Raw genomic sequence first — 19,418 nt, forward strand, 5'->3', positions numbered from 1 at the left:
GTTGCTACATCTAAAGCAATCCCTCCCAAACCTTTTCTTGTAAATCCAAATTGATTTTATTAAATTGAATGATAGAATTGATTTCTTCAAGGTTAAAAAAGTAAGAATTTCACTTTAATCCTTACCTTAGTAATTTTTTGCTGTATGCCAGTTTTTAATATTTTCCAGATTGACGCTGCCATGAAGAGATGTGAAGATGGACACTTTGCAGTTATTTTAACATTTTTCTAAACACCTTTTGACTTTTGACTTTTGATCCTTGATCTAATTTTGTTTTTGATAACTTTTTGATAAGATTTTTAGCTCATATTATGTGTTATCTGTTGTCTGTCTTGATGCAAGAAATATTTGCAGGATGGATGAATATGTGTCAGTTTTGTGTAAATGAATATTTGCAAGATGAATGAATATATGTCAGTCTTGTGTAACATATGTTTAATGTAATGTCTAATATACTTGTCATTTGATTCAGCTTACAGCAAATGACTTTTCCTTTACACGATTAATTTACATTTATTGCTATTTTACTGAATGAAAATTGATCACTGCATAAAAACTTTCTTGATAATCCCTCTGTTCTGAAAACTAATAATGGCTCTGCTTATTGCAGCCATTCCTTTACATGAATTTTGTCAATAATTGAACATTAAATACTTATTTGGCATCCCCTACAAACACCACAGGGCAAGCCATTGTGGAGAGAGCAAATCATACCCTTAAGAGCTCTGGACCAAACAAAAAGAAAAAGGGGGATTGCCCCTGAATTTTCCCCTAAGAAGGACTGGCTGAACAAAGTATTGTTTACTTTTTGTTTACTTTAAATCATCTAAACATATCAGGATCAAATTTAAGACCACAACCATGAGTAATCATTATGGGACTAGGGTTAGTCACCCACAGCCATCAGTTTTGTATAGAATATTTAATGTCTGGTACAGTCCCGTTCCCTTAAAATGGGGAATGAGGATATGTTTCTCTGCTTGCTCCCACAGGTCCAATCAAGCCGTGGAAAGATGGAAAGGTGTCCAGGTCTACAGGACCCGATCCCCAACTTCTCCATGAGCCTCCACAGCCCTCAGAAGGACAGAGACCGGACTCCTTGCAAAAAGCAGCACCACATGACCTGGAGACAGATCAAGGCCCTATCCAACCAATCTGCACAACTCTTAGAACAGCAAGGCCTTGAGAAAACTCCAGAGAACTTATTAGCCGCTTTTTCTTGCCTGAATGCCAACTCATTAACAATTGTGTTCTGCATCCTCATCTTTTGCCCTATTTCTCCAGCTATGGCGATTCCAGAACAAGGACTCTGACAGGACAACATGTACATCCTCGAATCAGAACTTTTCACACCTGTTGAATCGAACAGACTGTTAGATCTGCACACACATGCCAACCCAAGCCTGCGGAGAACTACTGATGCATGCTGTACCATTTAACCTTACAGTATGGACTAATTATCCTTTACAGAGAGGTTTTCATTAACTCTCCAGTTAATAATACCATACTACACATTGGTAGCCGTATTCAAGAGACTGCCGCTCTTTGTTGGGACTATGATACAGGGGATGGAAAGGGAATTCAGGTGGGAAATATCCATATTGTAACTGAACTTTTGTATTAATCACTGAACACTTGCATAGTTATACCACATATGTATGCAATTGGCAGATTTCAGGATGTGCAGTGGGAGACCCAAGCAGGTACAGAAAGTATAGAGGGGATGAAGGATTTACCCTTTGTAGTTATATAGCCCAAATGATAACCAATGACATGTCCACTAATCTGTTAGGAAACATATGGATGTTATGTGGGCGTAGAGCATATATGTACATTTCCCCAAGATGGATAGACAGATGCACTTTAGGCTACATCCTCCCCTCATACTATGCAGTCAAAAATTTACCCAAAGCAAGGCTCCGTAACAAAAGGGAGGCGATAAATAATCCCATAGAAAAGTATACAGAAACTCAGATAGCTAGAAGCTAGTTTCCCCCAATGGGGACAGCTATGAATTACAGAGACTTACACATCCTAGCTAACTGGACGACTGCCCTATTTAATCAGACAGTCTATGCATTAAAACTACTTACAACAAAAGTCTCTCAGATTAGAGAAGTAGCATTCAGAACAGCTATACCTTAGAAACCATTTTAGCCTTAAAGGGTGGTGTTTGTGCATTAATTGGATCTCTTTGCTGTGTGTACATATCAGTTTATAAAGCAAACCTCACACATACCATAGAGCAGATAGAAACCATGGTTGCTGATGCACCACTTTCAGACAGAATACCTACTTCTCCATGGGACTGGCTATGGTCCTGGCTCCCTGATATTTCTAGTCTCAAAGGGGTGATTTCTATTATAATGACCATAATTATCTTAATTATTTGCCTGTGATGCTGTATTCAGTGCATACCCAACCCTCATATCTATATTGAAACCTTGCTCTCAGCCCGGATACAAAGATGTCTTGTAAGATGCCTAATAGGGAATCATGAGCCCTGCAGCGTTGGCACACCACCTGCACCAGCTCTGGGTGATATGGAGATTCAGGAGCTCATCGGTGGCTGGCACACCACGCCGAATTAGCTTTCTTCTCTCCATAATCCCCCTTCCCCTATTTCCAGCCCATACCAAGACATAACAGATTTCAGTAAGGGTCTAAAACTTTACTGAGCTGCCCTAAACAAAAACAGAAAGGGTGAGATGTGGGAAATATGCGCTTGCCAGCAAGCCATTTCATCAGGTTTAAACACTAACTTCCCTTCTCCCTGACCTTTGCCTGAATAAAAAGCATCACTTGTGCTTAAGTCTCTGCCTGGGAAAGGATACCTGTTGGCCCTGAATTCCTGGGGGAGGGGCTGGGTGTTCCCTAGTCAGAGGCAGGACAAAGTCAGGAGGTATAGATTTCAGCAGCCAATGAAATGATCCGTGCACACCCCCTGAGCCAAAGCCAATAGTGTAAGGACTCGTCTGTTGCTATGGGAAAGTAGCCAATCATGTAATGACACATCATCTGCCTTTGTATGAATGTACAATAAAAGAGAGTGCTACACTGTGCTCAAGCCCTTTTGACCTGCCTGCCATGAAAGCTGTCTGATGCCTCTTCATTACTCCTACACACAGCAGCTTAAGGATCATTTATTGGTGGCCAGTTGTAGGACGGCTTGGGTGCAGCTTTGTAAAAAACTCGGACAGCCTAAAGGGATTACCCCTTTGCTCACCTTAACTAACAACTCGTACTTTCTACCAGGCACACAGGGGATGGCATTTCAACAATGGCGCGGCTTGGGACTTACATATATTTATCAATTGATTCATCCTCTCACGGGTCAGTTGTATAGTTTCTCAGAGCTCCAACAACAATTCCGACTTCCAACAGTGGACAACTTTGCCTATTTACAAATCAGACACTTTATGCAGTTTTGTAGTAATAACTGGAGAGGGCTTCCCACCAATGAAAGATTGAGAAATATTTTCTCAACCAGGACTTCTAAACGGCCTAATATTTCCCAATTTTATAAGGGGCTGGTTGAGGGTCTTTCTGACGCTAATCTGAAGAGACTCTATGGTAGATGGAAACAATGGCCTCTATTCTCCTTGTCCTATGAACTTTTTATCAAATGCTTTTCCCAGATCGCTTCCATCACGGTCACGGAAGACCTGAGAGAGACCCAATACAAATTTCTGTGGCAGGGTTTCATCACCCCTGTACGGGCCTTTCAGGCTCATCTTTGCGAGTCTCCTATATGCCAGAAATGTGGGCTATCCCCGGGGACTTATTTTCATGTATTCTGGGAATGTTCTGCCATACAGACTTTTTGGAATGATATACGGAACTTTTGTGTGACCCTCTGGCACAGTGATATCCCATTGGACCCCTTGTTGTGGCTCTTTGGGATCCCGTCAGATACCATGGTGAAAGGCCCACAGTTCAAATGGTTGTTGAGATTCCTGGTTAAAGCTGCAACACTGGGAAAGAAGGGTATCTTGGCTTGTTGGTTGGACACTCAGGGCCCAGTGTGGGATCTCTGGTTTAAGCTTATGTTTCGGCTCTGCTCCCATGAAATATATTTATACAGGCAACAGCCTTCACACAGCTCGATACTGTAACGTTCGGTTGAAGATTTCCCGTCTGTAACGAGCTAGGAGCGCACAATTCGGACGCGTAAGGCGATCCAGCGATACAGTCTCCAGTTTCACGCGTCCTTAGCGCTTCTTAAAACAGACGCATAACCCTTTCCGCACGCAGCATGTATATGATATGTAAATGAACGAATTAGCTGTATAATGAAGGAATTAGCTATTCCCCTACGATACTGTGACGCACGCTCAGATTATCTCCTTTGTAACCCGCTATTTTGCCGCGGCCTTAACGTGTTAGTTTACCGCTACCCTCTACGTGGTGTTAGTGTGGTGTTCGAAAATTAAAACGGGAATAAAGTGTAAAAAATAGTGTAAAAAAAGTGTAAAAACATTGCTTACCTGCCCTGGCCCCGTCCGGTCTCCGGTGCAGCCCCAGTCCTCCCGAAGCAAAAAAAAAAAAAACCGAAAAAGTAGCAAGGCTCGGGCCTGCTACGATAGTCCCTTCTCTCCTCTCCTCCCGATTTCGGCGCTCAAGGCCCCGTCCGGTCTCCGGTGCAGCCCCAGTCCTGTCCCCTCCTCCCGAAGCAAAAAAAAAAAAAAAAACCGAAAAAGTAGCAAGGCTCGGGCCTGCTACGGTAGTCCCTTCTCCCTTCTCCCTTCCTCCCGATTTCGGCGCTCAAGGCGGCCGGGTGGGCGTGCATTCATCCAGGGCAGAGGGAGCCGGCCCCCGACTGCAGTGAATGAATGCCCGTGCATTCATTTCAGCGCTCAAGGCAGTCACATGCCGTGACGTCGTGACGTCACGGCATGTGACTGCCTTGAGCGCTGAAATGAATGCACGGGCACAGGCACGGGCGTTCATTCACTGCCGGCGGGGGCCATGCATTCATCCAGGCAGAGGGAGCCGGAGGCCGTTTTCCGCCACCGGCTCCCTCTGCCTGGATGAATGCACGCCCACCCGGCCGCCTTGAGCGCCGAAATCGGGAGGAGAGGAGAAGGGAGAAGGGACTACCGTAGCAGGCCCGAGCCTTGCTACTTTTTCGGTTTTTTTTTTTTTTTGCTTCGGGAGGAGGGGACCGGACGGGGCTGCAGGAGACCGGACTGGGGCTGCACCGGAGACCAGACGGGCTGGACCGGAGACCGGACGGGGCCAGGGCAGGTAAGCGGGGCTGGGGGAAAGTTTGCTGAGCATCGGGGAACATAACTGTCCACTTCCTGGTACCTGTCATTTCAAATGTCATTTGAAATGACATTTGAAATAACAGATACCAGCGCGACCGTGAAGCGTTAGGCCCGCGAACCCAGGATACTGTATAGGCGCTCTATACAGTAAAATGGGTTGCGCGGGCCTAACGCTTGCCTAAGGCTTCGCAGCCGCGGCATGCATTTGCATGCAATTAGAAGAGAGTATCGAGCGCTAAGTGAAGAGAACTGTGCGTGCGCGGAGGAAGGGTGCGCCTGGCAATGCCACACTCTTTCTACCGCGGTCTTAGAGTATCGAGCCGACAGAAAGTGGATGTGGAGCAAGTGTGGGATCCATTCTTAAAACATTTACAGCCCAGTCCGACCACATTATAAGGGAACCCCGCCCTTTCAAGTTGAAATAGGCCACTTCGGTAAGAGATCTGAGGTAGCAGCAGCGCATGGGATTGCCCTCATGGTGGCTGGTCATCCCTGCTTATGATAATGTCCATAAGACCCTGTATAGTATCTCCTTTTACATCCTTCCCTTATAAGGCCTTCAGCTTACATCTTGGTTATTACCCACCTACTGCAAACCTCATACTGTACCTCAAGAAGGGTGGGGGGGGGGAGGGGAGGGTATGGGAGAAGGGCTAGGGAAAGGGGAGAAAATACGAAATATTATTTGGACATACACGGTTACGGTTTTTTAATAAATCCAAATATAATGCCATGATATATGTACAGATAAGCATTTCTGTTTATGTTTACCCTTTGAGACTAGGCCGCGATGGCGAAACAATTTGCTGTATATAATGTTAATGCTTGTTAGCATCTGGATGCCAAGCCTACTCTTTTATTGGTTTCTTGTGTTGTTGAACTTTCGTTGTTCCCTGTTCGCTAAGTTTTATGAACAGATCTGTGTTATATTTGTGTCTGAATACAATAAATATAATGTTAAAAAAAAAAAAAGCTGGAATTTTTGTCACTCCAGAAAAATGGATGAAATTGAAAATAATATATCTCTCCAAGCCAGACCAACACCCTAAATGGTGGTCAGTGCTAGCTGACCTAGCACAGCTTCTCTTCTCAGTCAGAGATCACCAAAATAAACAGGACTAGCTGACCCTGGCACTGCAGCAAAACAAAGAATAATTAGCTTTTTCTTTCCTTAACTAGCTTAACTAGCCTATCTCTCAGTGCAGCCTTCTCTTACACCCAGCCCACCTCCCCACAGCATCGCTGGAAATAACTGCGTGGCTCCTCATGCTGATGTTTATATAGTGCTGGCTCATCAGTAAAATCGACAGAGAGCGGAGAAAGATATCGGGTGAGAAACCTTTTGTGCTGCTTTTACCTGATTTCCTGCCTGATCCGGGGGTTTGAGGAGACTTTTGAGCCCAAACGGAGGTGGAATTTGCCAGCTTGGCTGCCCCGAACCAGAAACGGAACTGGAGGCGGGACTATAAAATCACGATCGACGGCAGCGCGCAGTCGACGCCAGGCGCGCCGCCATAGCCTGGCTTTGCCTGATTTGCCTGAGTTGCCTGGAAGGTATGGAAACATAAGTGATATTTGTGTCTTGAAAATATATTAAGGACATTTCTTATTTTGCCCATATCTTTCTCCAAGAGATTCGTCATTAAAGAAAAAATAGTACAAGATTCTATCTGTATCGAGAATTGTCCAGGTTATTGTTTCCAAATTATTAAGATGCCTCATACAAAGAGAAAGGCAAGAATACGCCTTGCCTCTACTAATGCCCCATTACCTGGACAAAGACTGGTAGCAGATTGGCTGGAAACTTCTCAATTGATCCCCGAGGTACAGGCCGCTGTGCGGGATGGTTTAGAGCCAAACCTCCCACACCTGGCCTCGGAAATATCATTAAGTCCCGGGGCACCTGAGGTTCCATCTCCGGGCCAAAAGGGGAGTCTTCCCCTAGTAGAACCTGAAGGTAACCGATTGGAGGAAACTGGAATTGGAATGGTATCTAACCTGCAAGAAGAAGAACAAAAAAGGAGTGGGAATTTGGAGGAATCATCTCAGATGGAAAAAGATCAGGAAATTGTTGTAGAAGGAAGATCTCAAATGGAACCTAGAGACTCTAGTACACCAAAGATGTCTATTAGTAATGTGGTTGATTTGTTAGATTCAGTCAAAGTAAAGGTAATGAAGCCCAATACAGTTACATTGGACTCCCTTTGGAATTATATGGTAAAGATTGATACCCTCATAGTAAACCTGACAGGTGAAGTAAGACAGACTAATATAACCTTGAAGGAGAATAGTAAAAAGATTAAAGAACAACAGGAAAAAATAGGAAATTTAGATATTCGGTTGAAACAGGTTGAGTGTGTTCAGGAGATTCAAATGAAAAATGAAATGTTATATCAAAGAAAAATAGAATCACTGGAAAATACAGTGAGGGCATTGAATTTAAGGATAACAAATTTTCCTGTTTCTGATTATTTAAGTCCAACTGAACTATTTAGAACATATGTTATCAAAATTCTTATATACTGAACAAGCTATTCCAGTAGTAGTCAGAGCCTTCTATGTTGGGCTAAAAAAGAGAAAAGATCAGGTAGAAAAAATAGTAGAAAAAATAGATAATAGGAAGAGAACAAATAGAGGAACCATCCATAAATAATATCAGAACTTACTACAGAAGTCCCAAGAAGATCTGGATATTAAAAGATAGATTACTTTATTGGTTCAATTTGCGTTCATTATGGATAAAGATAATGTTTTAAAATTATTTTTTCGAAATAGATCAAAAAGCTTGGATTTATCCTGACTTGGAGAAAACACTCAACTGCGTAGGAAAAAATTTATGGGATTAAAAAAAGATGTAGAAGAAAAAGGAGGTTTCTTCTTTTTAAAATATCCTTGCAGGTGTGCAATTAAACTGGGGGGAAAGGAATATTCCTTTCTAGACCCAGAACAGTTAAAAAACCTCCTCGGTAAACAGAGTCAGGTAATTAAGGAATAAAGAAGGTTTCAGGTACTAGATTGTAGTATTTATTTCCTATAAATTAGGCTCCCTTTCTTTTTTAAGTAACGAATCTCAAAAATTTCTCCTGTTGTTAGTAAGGCCACTTACAGTGGAAGATGTTTGCTTAATGTGATTCTTAATTGAACACGTTGTTGGAAATTCTTTTTGGATGTAAATGACCTGTATTTCTTTGACAAGATATTTGTTAAAAATTCTTGTACTGGATGTGAAAATTCATAAATAAAAAATAAAAAAAATAAAAAAATCGACAGAGAGCACTGAATGACAGCGCGATTGGCTGCATTGTCACAAAATGTCAGCGCGGATACGCTGCATTCTGGTATCCATGCCGACCTGTCCGACCCTTTCCTGTGAGTAACTGTGACTCACAGGAAAGGGTCAGACAGGTCGGCATGGATACCGGAATGTAGGGCATGGGCACTGCCATTTTGTGAAAATCATAGATAGCTAGTAGCTAATGGGGGCGAAGAAAAGCGCGTGCCGCTGGGCACACCGAATTAAACGGATAATAAGTTAAATACGTGGGGAGTCGCGATGCGTTTCGCCTCCCCACGTATTTAATGGATAGGACAAAATACGTTGCGGATCGCCAATACATCGAAAACGGATACACACCCCTAAAATCCCCCCTGGGACCCTGTAAGAGCTGTGAGACAGAGCTGTCTCACATAGACAAGAAGTTTGATTTCCTTCAAATTCTTTTTCTTTTACATATAGAAATTAATCAATACTTGCTTGATCCTGGAAACAATCAGAAGGAGAAAGAAAGAAATCACCACAGTGTGAAAAACAGAGAAAGCTAGGGAACCGCAGGTTCAACTGCCTGCCTCTGCTGGGAGACAGAGAAATACTGAAGGGATGCAGGATGAGCACTGACCTGATATAGGATACCTTTTCAATTTTGCTCTGTCTCCTTCTGCAGGACAGGAGGCTCAACCCACTGTCTGGACTGATCCGGGTATGTACAGGGAAAGCAGTTTTATCTGCTTTTCTGTACTTCTTTACCTGCGCTCAGCTATTAACGCCTGCTCCAGGCAGGCGTTAATAGCTGAGCGATAAATGTGCATCTGAGACGCATCTGAGACGCACATTTATTTTTTTGCATGCGGAGTGAATGAGTAATAGGCTCATTCACATGCATTTGCATGTGATGAGCGCTATTACATTCACTCCACATCCGACGCGGATTAAATAGGCGCTAATCCCTCTGTTGCATTAGGGGGTGGATTAGCGCTTATTTAACCCGCGTCAGAGTGCAGGTTATATAGTGCGCTCGGCTGAGCACACTGTATTGCATCGGCCCCTTTGAGTCCTGATAAGAGGTAGTGAGCTTTTAAATTGTAAACGGCATGCTTTGCTGCAAGGCTGATCAATTGCAGGAGCTTAGCCTCCACAAGTATTTTAGCTCAGAGAATAAACAAATGGTCCCTTTTTTAGAAAAGGGCTTGCTCAAACTACACATTTAGTGTTCTCCAGAGAAAACAAACCCCATCAGATGGCTAGTGAGTTATCTTGTTATCCTGGAATGCTTTACTGCAGCATACAATCTGCAGGAGCCTGGCCCTTAAGATAAATTTGACTCAAAATAGTTTAAGCACTACATCACAACCCTGAAATATCCATAAAAATTCTCTTCAATTAAAAAACCGGTCAAGGATTGTCTACAACTGGCCATCTAATAGCTGAGGCAGAGAACACTGGGTATATCTGGTTCCATGTATGATATACATAAAGGTAATGTCATCAAAAAAGAAAATAAACAACTCTGCTTCAACTGCTGGATAAGGGGACTAAATGCAAATGTTCTTCTTGACTGGTGAAGCAGAACAAGGAAATCGGATTTAGACAGATAACTTATCCAGTTAACTCAGCTCCTCTTGGAAATGCCTCTGGAGCATAGGAAAATTGGTTCTTACCTGCTAATTTTCGTTCCTGTAGTACCACGGATCAGTCCAGGACAGCTGGGTTTTGCCTCCCCACCAGCAGATGGAGACAGAAGAAGACTTTGCGGACTCTGTCCTATACCCCTGAGGTGCCACCTAGTGTCTGCCAGTATGATTCAGTACCAAGCAGAAAAAACAGATACAAAAAACCATAACTATCAACCATAAAACCACCTCCCTCGCAGAGCAGAGGATATGAACACACTAAACCACATGTAACAAATAACGATCAGCCACCAGCCGAGCGGACTCTCCATCGTTTTCCTGGGCGGGTCGTCTGGACTGATCCGTGGTTCTACAGGAACGAAAATTAGCAGGTAAGAACCAATTTTCCTTTCCCTGTATGTACCCGGATCAGTCCAGGACAGCTGGGATGTACCAAAGCTATCTCAACCAGGGTGGGACTGAGAGAGTCCTGCTCGGAGCACACTGGCCCCAAAGGAACCGGGCTCTGGAGCCCAGACATCAAGCCGATAATGCCTTGCAAAGGTATGCGAAGACTGCCAGGTGGCCACCCTACAAATTTCCTGTGGCGACACCTGCTGGCACTCCGCCCAAGAGGTCGACTGCGAGCGAGTAGAATGGGCCTTAAGGCCAGAAGGAAGCGGACGACCCTGAACCAGGTAAGCAGAAGAAATCACCTCCTTCAACCATCGGGCAATCATTGACTTAGATGCCTTCTGCCCTTTTTTGGGCCCACTCCAAAGTACGAAGAGGTGGTCCGAAAGTCGAAAACCGTTCATTACCTCTAAATAGCGTAACAGAGCCCTCTTCACGTCCAGCTTCTGCAACTCCTTTGCCTCTGGAGAAGAAGAATCCACCCCCGCAAAGGAAGGAAGTTCCACAGACTGGTTCACATGAAAAGATGACACCACCTTCGGGAGAAAAGAGGGAACGGTTCTCAGGGAGACTCCCACCTCGGAAATCCGCAAGAAGGGCTCCCTGCACGACAGGGCCTGAAGCTCGGACACCTGTCTAGCGGAAGAAACCGCCACCAGAAAAACCGTCTTCAAGGTCAGATCCTTCAAAGTCACCCGACGCAATGGTTCAAAAGGAGCCGAACAAAGCACTTTGAGTACCAGGTTTAATCTCCAAGAAGGACACGGACTCCGGACCGGAGGGCGAAGGTGCTTAACGCCCCGCAAAAAACAAACCACATCCGGGTGAGAGGCAAGAAGCACTCCCTGCACCTTCCCTCTGAAACTGCCCAGAGCCGCCACCTGCACCCGCAGCGAATTGAATGCCAAACCCTTGGCTAGTCCTGGCTGTAAGAAATCCAGAACTTCTGGAATAGATGCCTTGGCGGGCTGTACACAGTGGTCGATACACCAGGACTCAAAGACTCCCCAGACTCGGACATACGCCATAGACGTAGAAGTCTTGCGGGAACGTAAGAGCATGGCCACCACCGCATCAGAGTAACCCTTACTCTTCAACCGACGCCTTTCATAAGCCATGCCGCTAGACAAAAGCGATCTGCCTCTGTGAAACAGACGGGCCCCTGCCGCAGTAGCGTGGGAGACGGATGAAACCTCAGTGGACCGTCCACTGCCAGAGCCAGAAGATCCGCGAACCACAGACGCCTTGGCCGCTCCGGGGCCACTAGAATCACTTTTCCGGCGTGACTTTCGATGCGGCGCAGGACTTTGCCCACCAACGGCCATGGGGGAAACACGTACAGGAGAATGTTCCCGAGCCAGGGGAGGACCAGAGCGTCCACTCCCTCCGCCCCCGGTTCCCGCCGACGACTGAAGAACCGAGGGGCATTGGCGTTGCGGTACGTCGCCATCAGATCTATAGCCGGTGTGGACCACCGGTCGCACAGACGATGAAAGGCGTCGGAGAGTTCCCACTCTCCGGGGTCTAGTTGGTGGCGACTGAGAAAATCCGCTTGGACGTTGTCCACACCGGCAATGTGAGACGCTGCTATCCGGTAAAGATGTGCCTCCGCCCAGCGGAGCAAAAGTTGTGCCTCCGCCGCCACCGGATGGCTCCTGGTGCCGCCCTGACGATTGATGTATGCTACTGTCGTCGCATTGTCGGAGAGCACCCTCACCGACCTGCCCTCCACCAACGGTAGGAGGGCCTGAAGCGCTAAGCAAACCGCTCTGGTCTCTAAGCGATTGATTGACCAGGATGCCTCCTGCCTGGTCCACTGGACCGACGTATCCTGACAAACCGCTCCCCATCCAGAGAGGCTGGCATCCGTGGTCACTACGGTCCAGCAGGGAGTCTCCAGGTCCATCCCCTGACGCAAGTTGTGCGGAGAAAGCCACCACTGCAGACTGGAACCCACCGTCCTCGACAGGGGAAGCACAGCGTCGTAAAGCTGCGAGCGAGGCTTCCAGCGGGACAACAAATCTGAATGAAGAGGACGCATATGTGCAAATGCCCATGGTACGAGATCGATGGTCGAAGCCCAGGACCTGCAAATAATCCCAGGCCGAAGGATGAGAGAGAGATTGGAATTCCGACACCTGTTGCCTGAGTTTCCAAACTCTTTCCTCCGTCAGAAAGACCTTCCCTGAAACCGTATCGAAACAAGCCCCGAGGAATACCAAGTTCTGAAAGGGGGGTCAGATGGCTCTTCGCGGGGTTGACCTCCCATCCCAAGAAGCCCAACTTCCAGAGGACCCGTTGAACCGCGTCCCTGCAGAGACTTTCCGACTTCGCTCGAACCAACCAATCATCCAGGTATGGATGGACCAAGATCCCCTCCCGTCGCAAAGTGGCTGCAACTACCACCATCACCTTGGTGAATACCTGGGGAGCCGTTGCCAGACCGAACGGAAGGGCGCAGAACTGAAAGTGGCGCCCCAGGACTGCAAACCGTAGGTATCTCTGATGGTCTGGACGGATGGGGATGTGGAAGTACGCCTCCGACAGGTCCAGAAAAGCCAAGAACTCCCCTTTGTGCACCGACGCTATTACCGAGCGAAGCGTTTCCATCCGAAACCGGGGCACCTTCAGAGCGTGGTTTACGCGCTTCAGATCGAGGATGGGCCGGAAGGACCCGTCCTTTTTTTTGGAATAACCGGTATCAGCGGCCCTAGCTCATCTCTGCGAAACAGGCGCACCACCTTGGGGTCATCGCCGTCTGGCGCCTGGGCCGCCCCTGGCTTGGCCGGCTGAGGATGAAGCTCAGGATCCACTTCCTGTCCGTCGCCAGTAGGTATCGGGGGCGCTGGATCGTCCTCCAATGAGTCCGATTGAGAAGACTCCGTCAGCCTTTCCCAAGAACGGAGAGGACGCTTCGGCTTGGGGGCATCCGCCCCCTCCGACCGCCTGGACCGCTTCCGTGAAGAAGACTCCCGGGGAACCTGGACCGCGACCTCCGTCCAGATCTGCGAGCCTTGAAGAACTTGCGCATCATGTCCACAAAGTGGGAGGAGAACGAAGAAGAAGAACCATCCGACTCCGAATCCTCCTCATCTGAGGAAACACCGGCTGGAGCTATCGGAGCCATGCCCCCACCAGGAGCAGCCGGCCTCGGGGAGAGCGGAGGAGGAGAAGACCCATCACCCAGCGCATCCAGCGCTGTCTTCTCCTGGTCCCTGAAGGTTGCTAACAAGGCCTCCGTGCCAGCACTGAGCTGGAGTGGAGCCAGCGGAACCGGGTCTTTCTCCCTAACATCAGGCCTCCGGGGCTCCCGACGCGATCTGGAGCCTTGCACTGGCTCCTTGCCAAGCAAATCCCGGGAGGAGCCTTCCCCACCGGAGAGACAGGCTGTGCAGACCCCAGCGCGGGAAATCCGCGCGCGCACTGCCACAGGCAGAGCAGGCCGCACCACGTGGCATATCCCCGGGCTCGATTTGTTGAGTGCCCGAAAAAGAACCGCAGCGTTCGGAGCAATTTCCCAGTCAGTAGGCCGCACCTCGCGGTAAAAGCCCTGGGCTCAATTTTTGACTACCCGAAAAAAGAACCACGGCGTTCGGAGCAATTTCCCGGTCAGTAGGCCGCACCTCGTGGTAAAAGCCCCGGGCTCGATTTTTGACTACCCGAAAAAAGAACCGCGGCGATCGGAGCAAATTCCCGGTCAGTAGGCTGCAAATCCCCGGGCTCGATTTTTGACTACCCGAAAAAAGAACCATGGCATTCGGAGCAATTTCCCGGTCAGTAGGCCGCACCGCGCGGTAAAAGCCCCGGGCTCGATTTTTGACTACCCGAAAAAAGAACCGCGGCGATCGGAGCAAATTCCCGGTCAGTAGGCTGCAAATCCCCGGGCTCGATTTTTGACTACCCGAAAAAAGAACTGCGGCGATCGGAGCAAATTCCCGGTCAGTAGGCTGCAAATCCCCGGGCTCGATTTTTGACTACCCGAAAAAAGAACTGCGGCGATCGGAGCAAATTCCCGGTGAGTAGGCCACAAATCTCCGTGCTCGATTTTTGACTACCCAAAAAAAGAACTGCAGCGATTGGAGCAAATTCCCAGTGAGTAGGCCGCAAATCCCCGGGCTCGATTTTTGACTACCCGAAAAAAGAACCGCGGCGTTCGGCGCGATTTCCCAGTCCCCCCGGGCCGAAAAAACGGCGAAAAACAGCGAAAACGTAGTGAACACCTGGCCGAAGGAAGACCTAACTCCAGGCAAGTTTTGAAGAAAATTAGTAAATTTAAAGTTTACCTGGTAAAACAGCAGGCTGGTCGAGGGTGAGTGGCCGAGACCCCCGGCATCACCCCGAGCCACGGCAGAATTAGGGTCCCCAACCCTCTGCTCTGCAGCCTCGAATTCCAGGGGGGATGGTCCCACCAGGACCTGACAACCCCCTGGGAGGCTAGACGCTGCACTACTTGCCTGAAGAAAACTTCCTAACTTTTTTTTTTTTTTTTTTAAACTAAAGGAACCTGTCCAGATCCCTAACAAACCATAAAAAAAGGGCAGCACTAAGCTAAGACAAAAAAACCCCTAACTTAGTACCACCGAGAGACACTAGGCTTTTCACCTCCATCATCTGCTGGAGACAGAAGAATACTGGCAGACACTAGGTGGCACCTCAGGGGTATAGGACAGAGTCCGCAAAGTCTTCTTCTGTCTCCATCTGCTGGTGGGGAGGCAAAACCCAGCTGTCCTGGACTGATCCGGGTACGTACAGGGAACCCTTATTTATCCGGCCAAATTCTAGCTGGCTAAATAGCTATCCAGCTAGAATTTAGCCAGATAAGTGGCCAAATTTTTATTTGGCTGGATAACTTCTTAGTATCTGGCTAGGTGCATTTAAATCTGGACCTCTTTGTGTTTTTTAAGGGGGGGGGGGGGGGCACTAAAATGCCAAGTGAAATCTCTAAGTATGAAATGATTAGGGTGAATTGCCATGCCACTAATACACAATACTGTCATAAATAATTGGAGGTAACTCAATAAATACTATACCATATCTGAATCCATTTAAATCTAATCCTTTATTATCCAATTATGGTGGACCTATATATGTTATAAACTTAATCATTAAAAATCACCCCATACATACTACTCTTAATTCTCACAACACTCACAACCATACCACAAACTTCCATACTTTACCCCAGCATCAACACAACCATAACCTTCATTCACCTTCTAAAACCATACACTCAATAGCCCATAAAACCAATGGCTTCTGAACTCTAAGATTTAGCAAATATTACATCACATTTTAACATTACACTTATTCCCATGTATATCTCTAAACAAATATAGTGAATCAATATACTTTACAAACAAACATTCCCTTATCTTAAATCCAGTTCTTTCATTATTTTAAATAGATCTTGTAAACCCAGTCCAATGCTTCTTTGGAGTATCCAAAGAATAAATAAGGGAATGTTAGTTTGTAAAGTATATTGATTCACTATATTTGTTTAGAGATATACATATTAATAAGTGTAATGTTAAAATGTGATGTAATATTTGCTAAATCTTAGAGTTCAGAAGCCATTGGTTTTATGGGCTATTGAGTGTATGGTTTTAGAAGGTTAGATTTAATTGGATTCAGATATGGTATAGTATTTATTGAGTTACCTCCAATTATTTATGACAGTATTTTCCAAGTTTTGGAGGGCATGCATATTTTTGTTCACCTGATGAGGTTACTAATACACAATAGCCATATCCTCTTTTTTCTCCCTCACCTCCCCTCCCCCCCACTTCAGGTTTTAGAGTCCCACCTCCTCCATCACTGTGATGAACTGCTCCACTGGAAAGTTGCTGATGTCTCCCACCAGGAGGACTGACATGATGTTGTCCTTGGTAATAATGGCTTTGTTCTTTTTCACAAAATAGACTCCTTTGGTCTTAAGGGTGGCTGGGAATTCCAAGCTAGAATACAGAAGGCCTGCAGTATTTGTAGAAATAACAAGCACCAGTTCTTCTGCTTTATCAAAAAAGACAGAAATTGCAAGCTTGTTCTCCTCAACTGACAAGAATTTTGTCCATTTGTCTCCCTTTAACTTCAAGGTCAAAAGAGTATAATTCTGCAAAAATTCTATTCTTGGGTCACTTGAATCCAGACTTTGTTCACCTTTCTCCATTTTCTTCTACGCTGTAGAAGCACTTCTGTGAACACAATCAACTGTTTTCCCTTCACAAATAATTTTTCCTGTAAAAGTAAAAACATTTTTTTTTAATACTAAATTAGCCTCACAAGGTAACATCACAAAATCCAGAAAAACACCACAATTTAAAAGTTGGAATTATTCAATGGGATGATTAAGTTAGAAACAACATTTGTTCTCAGTATAAATAGGCTTGGATTTCTCAATGCACACACTAGGCCTGTGCCTAGGGTGACGAAAATGGGGGGGGGGGGGTGTGTTATCAGGCTGTCTGAAGATATGCTGCTTTCTAGTTGTGCTGAATCTCAGTCAGCAGAGAACAGCCCTGTGCTTCCTGTTCCAGCTCCTTCCCTACTAGGCAGCCTACGGGAACAGAATGGGAGGGGGGAATTCCTGGAGCAGATAGAGCAAAGGAAGATCAATTTGAGGAGGTTAGTAGAAGCTGAGTAAGGATCATTGCAGGAGAGGAGAGAGGATCAGCTGAGGGATGTGTCTGTGTGTGAGAGAGAAGGGATTGGTGCTGGGTTTATATGTGGATAATATATGCCAGAAATGGATGTGAAGGGGAAGCAAGGGGCTGCAGGAACGAAGTACGGTAGACACACCTGACCTCCTCCTCCCAGAAATTCAGATCTCTCTTTCTTGATCTCGGATTCTATCCCCCAAATCCTAGAACCTCCCTTCATTCCTACCTCTCCTTTCTACACAGATCCTGAAACCAACTTCCTAACTCTCCTACTCTCTCCTCCCCTTCTTCAATCCTAGAACCTCCTTCCCTCTCCCTCCTCATCTCAGATTTCTGCTTTTCCCCACCTTCCTTGATTTTCTCCATCTCACATTCTCCTTATCCCCAGTCCTCATCTTCTCCTTACCCTGTTCCTGGTTCCATGTCTGAAATATCTTTCTCTACTGAGGGGTGGAGAGAAGAGAAGGAGAGGAAGATTTATTTTCCTCTCCCAGCAAAATAAATAAATAAAAAGATAGATAGATAGATAAATAAATAAATAGATCGGCCACAAGAAAGGTTAGAACTTCACTTCATTTTTATAATGTAATATAAAGATGAATATGTTTGCCAATGAGCTTCAGAATTTTCTGTCAGAGACTCTATCCTTGACTGCTACAACAAACTGTGGAATAGTACCTTAGACCTTCTACTTTCTGTTGTCTTACCTTACAGGGAGGGGGGGGGGGGGCGACAGCAGCAACCATGCCTAAGGATTGCAAACTCTAAATCCGTCATTGAGTATAAATCGGGTATCCTGCTGGGAGTTGAATTCTCTTCATACTGACGTTGTTAAATAAAGATGGACAATATAGTGAGTTTGCTTACCATAAATAGAGTTCTCAGTAAACAGCAAAATTAATTATCCATGACATGGGAATTATCCATGACATGGGAATGAATTATCCAAAGCGCAGTAAAATTTTTGCTACTGAGTATGTGTGGGAATTTCCACGTGCGCTGCCTCATGAACCCCTCAGTAGATTGCAGAGTTCAGCTTTAGCTCAATAGTCCACTCTCCAGGGAGGCAGGTGGATTAGCATTAGGGATGTGAATCGTTTTTGACGATTTAAAATATCGTCCGATATATTTTAAATCGTCAAAAATCGTTAGAGCCACGATACAATACCAATTCCCCCGATTTATCGTCAAAAAAAATCGTAAATCGGGGGAAGGGGGAGGGGAAGGGGGAGGGTGGGAAAACCGTCACACTAAAACACCCTAAAACCCACCCCGACCCTTTAAAATAAATCCCCCACCCTCCCGAACCCCCCCAAAATGCCTTAAATTACCTGGGGGTCCAGAACAACCTCCTGCAGTCGAATCGTGTTGTCTTCGGCCGGCGCCATTTTGCGCCGCCATTTTGCAAAATGGCGGCACAAAATGGCGCCGGCCGTAGACAACACGATTCGACTGCAGGAGGTCGTTCCGGACCCCCGCTGGACTTTTGGCAAGTCTTGTGGGGGTCAGGAGGCCCCCCCAAGCTGGCCAAAAGTCCCTGGGGGTCCAGCGAGGGTCCGGGAGCGATCTCCTGCCCAGGGACTTTTGGCCAGCTTGGGGGGGGGCCTCCTGACCCCCACAAGACTTGCCAAAAGTCCAGCGGAGGTCCGGAACGACCTCCTGCAGTCGATCTCCTGCCGGCGCCATTTTCCGTACGGAAAAATGATTCGCGGCAGGAGATCGCTCCCGGACCCCCGCTGGACCCCCAGGGGACTTTTTGGCCAGCTTGGGGGGGCCTCCTGACCCCCACAAGACTTGCCAAAAGTCCAGCGGGGGTCCGGAACAACCTCCTGCAGTCGAATCGTGTTGTCTACGGCCGGCGCCATTTTGTGCCGCCATTTTGCAAAATGGCGGCGCAAAATGGCGCCGGCTAAAGACAACACGATTCGATTGCAGGAGGTCGTTCCGGACCCCCGCTGGACCCCCAGGTAATTTAAGGCATTTTGGGGGGGTTCGGGAGGGTGGGGGATTTATTTTAAAGGGTCGGGGTGGGTTTTAGGGTGTTTTAGTGTGCCGGTTCATGATTTTAACGATTTTCACGATATTTTAAAAACCCAAACGGCGACAATACGATTCCCTCCCCCTCCCAGCCGAAATCGATCGTTAAGACGATCGATGACACGATTCACATCTCTATTAAGCATGACTAATT

The 19,418-nt window shown here is 46.5% G+C and overlaps 1 protein-coding gene across 1 annotated transcript in view; it reads right to left on the bottom strand.

Annotated features, from left to right (window-relative positions):
- Nucleotides 1–16,799, bottom strand: part of DNAH17 (dynein axonemal heavy chain 17) — a 1,486,981-nt gene extending 1,470,182 nt beyond the window's left edge. The window contains exon 1 of the mRNA XM_029599137.1: nt 16,375–16,799. Within this exon, the coding sequence (XP_029454997.1) occupies nt 16,375–16,737 (363 nt within the window). The 5' untranslated portion in view covers nt 16,738–16,799. The remainder of the gene's footprint in view (nt 1–16,374) is intronic.
- Between the last annotated feature and the right edge of the window lie 2,619 nt (nt 16,800–19,418).

Source organism: Rhinatrema bivittatum, chromosome 4 (genome assembly GCF_901001135.1).
Source record: "Rhinatrema bivittatum chromosome 4, aRhiBiv1.1, whole genome shotgun sequence".
Lineage (NCBI taxonomy): Eukaryota > Metazoa > Chordata > Amphibia > Gymnophiona > Rhinatrematidae > Rhinatrema > Rhinatrema bivittatum.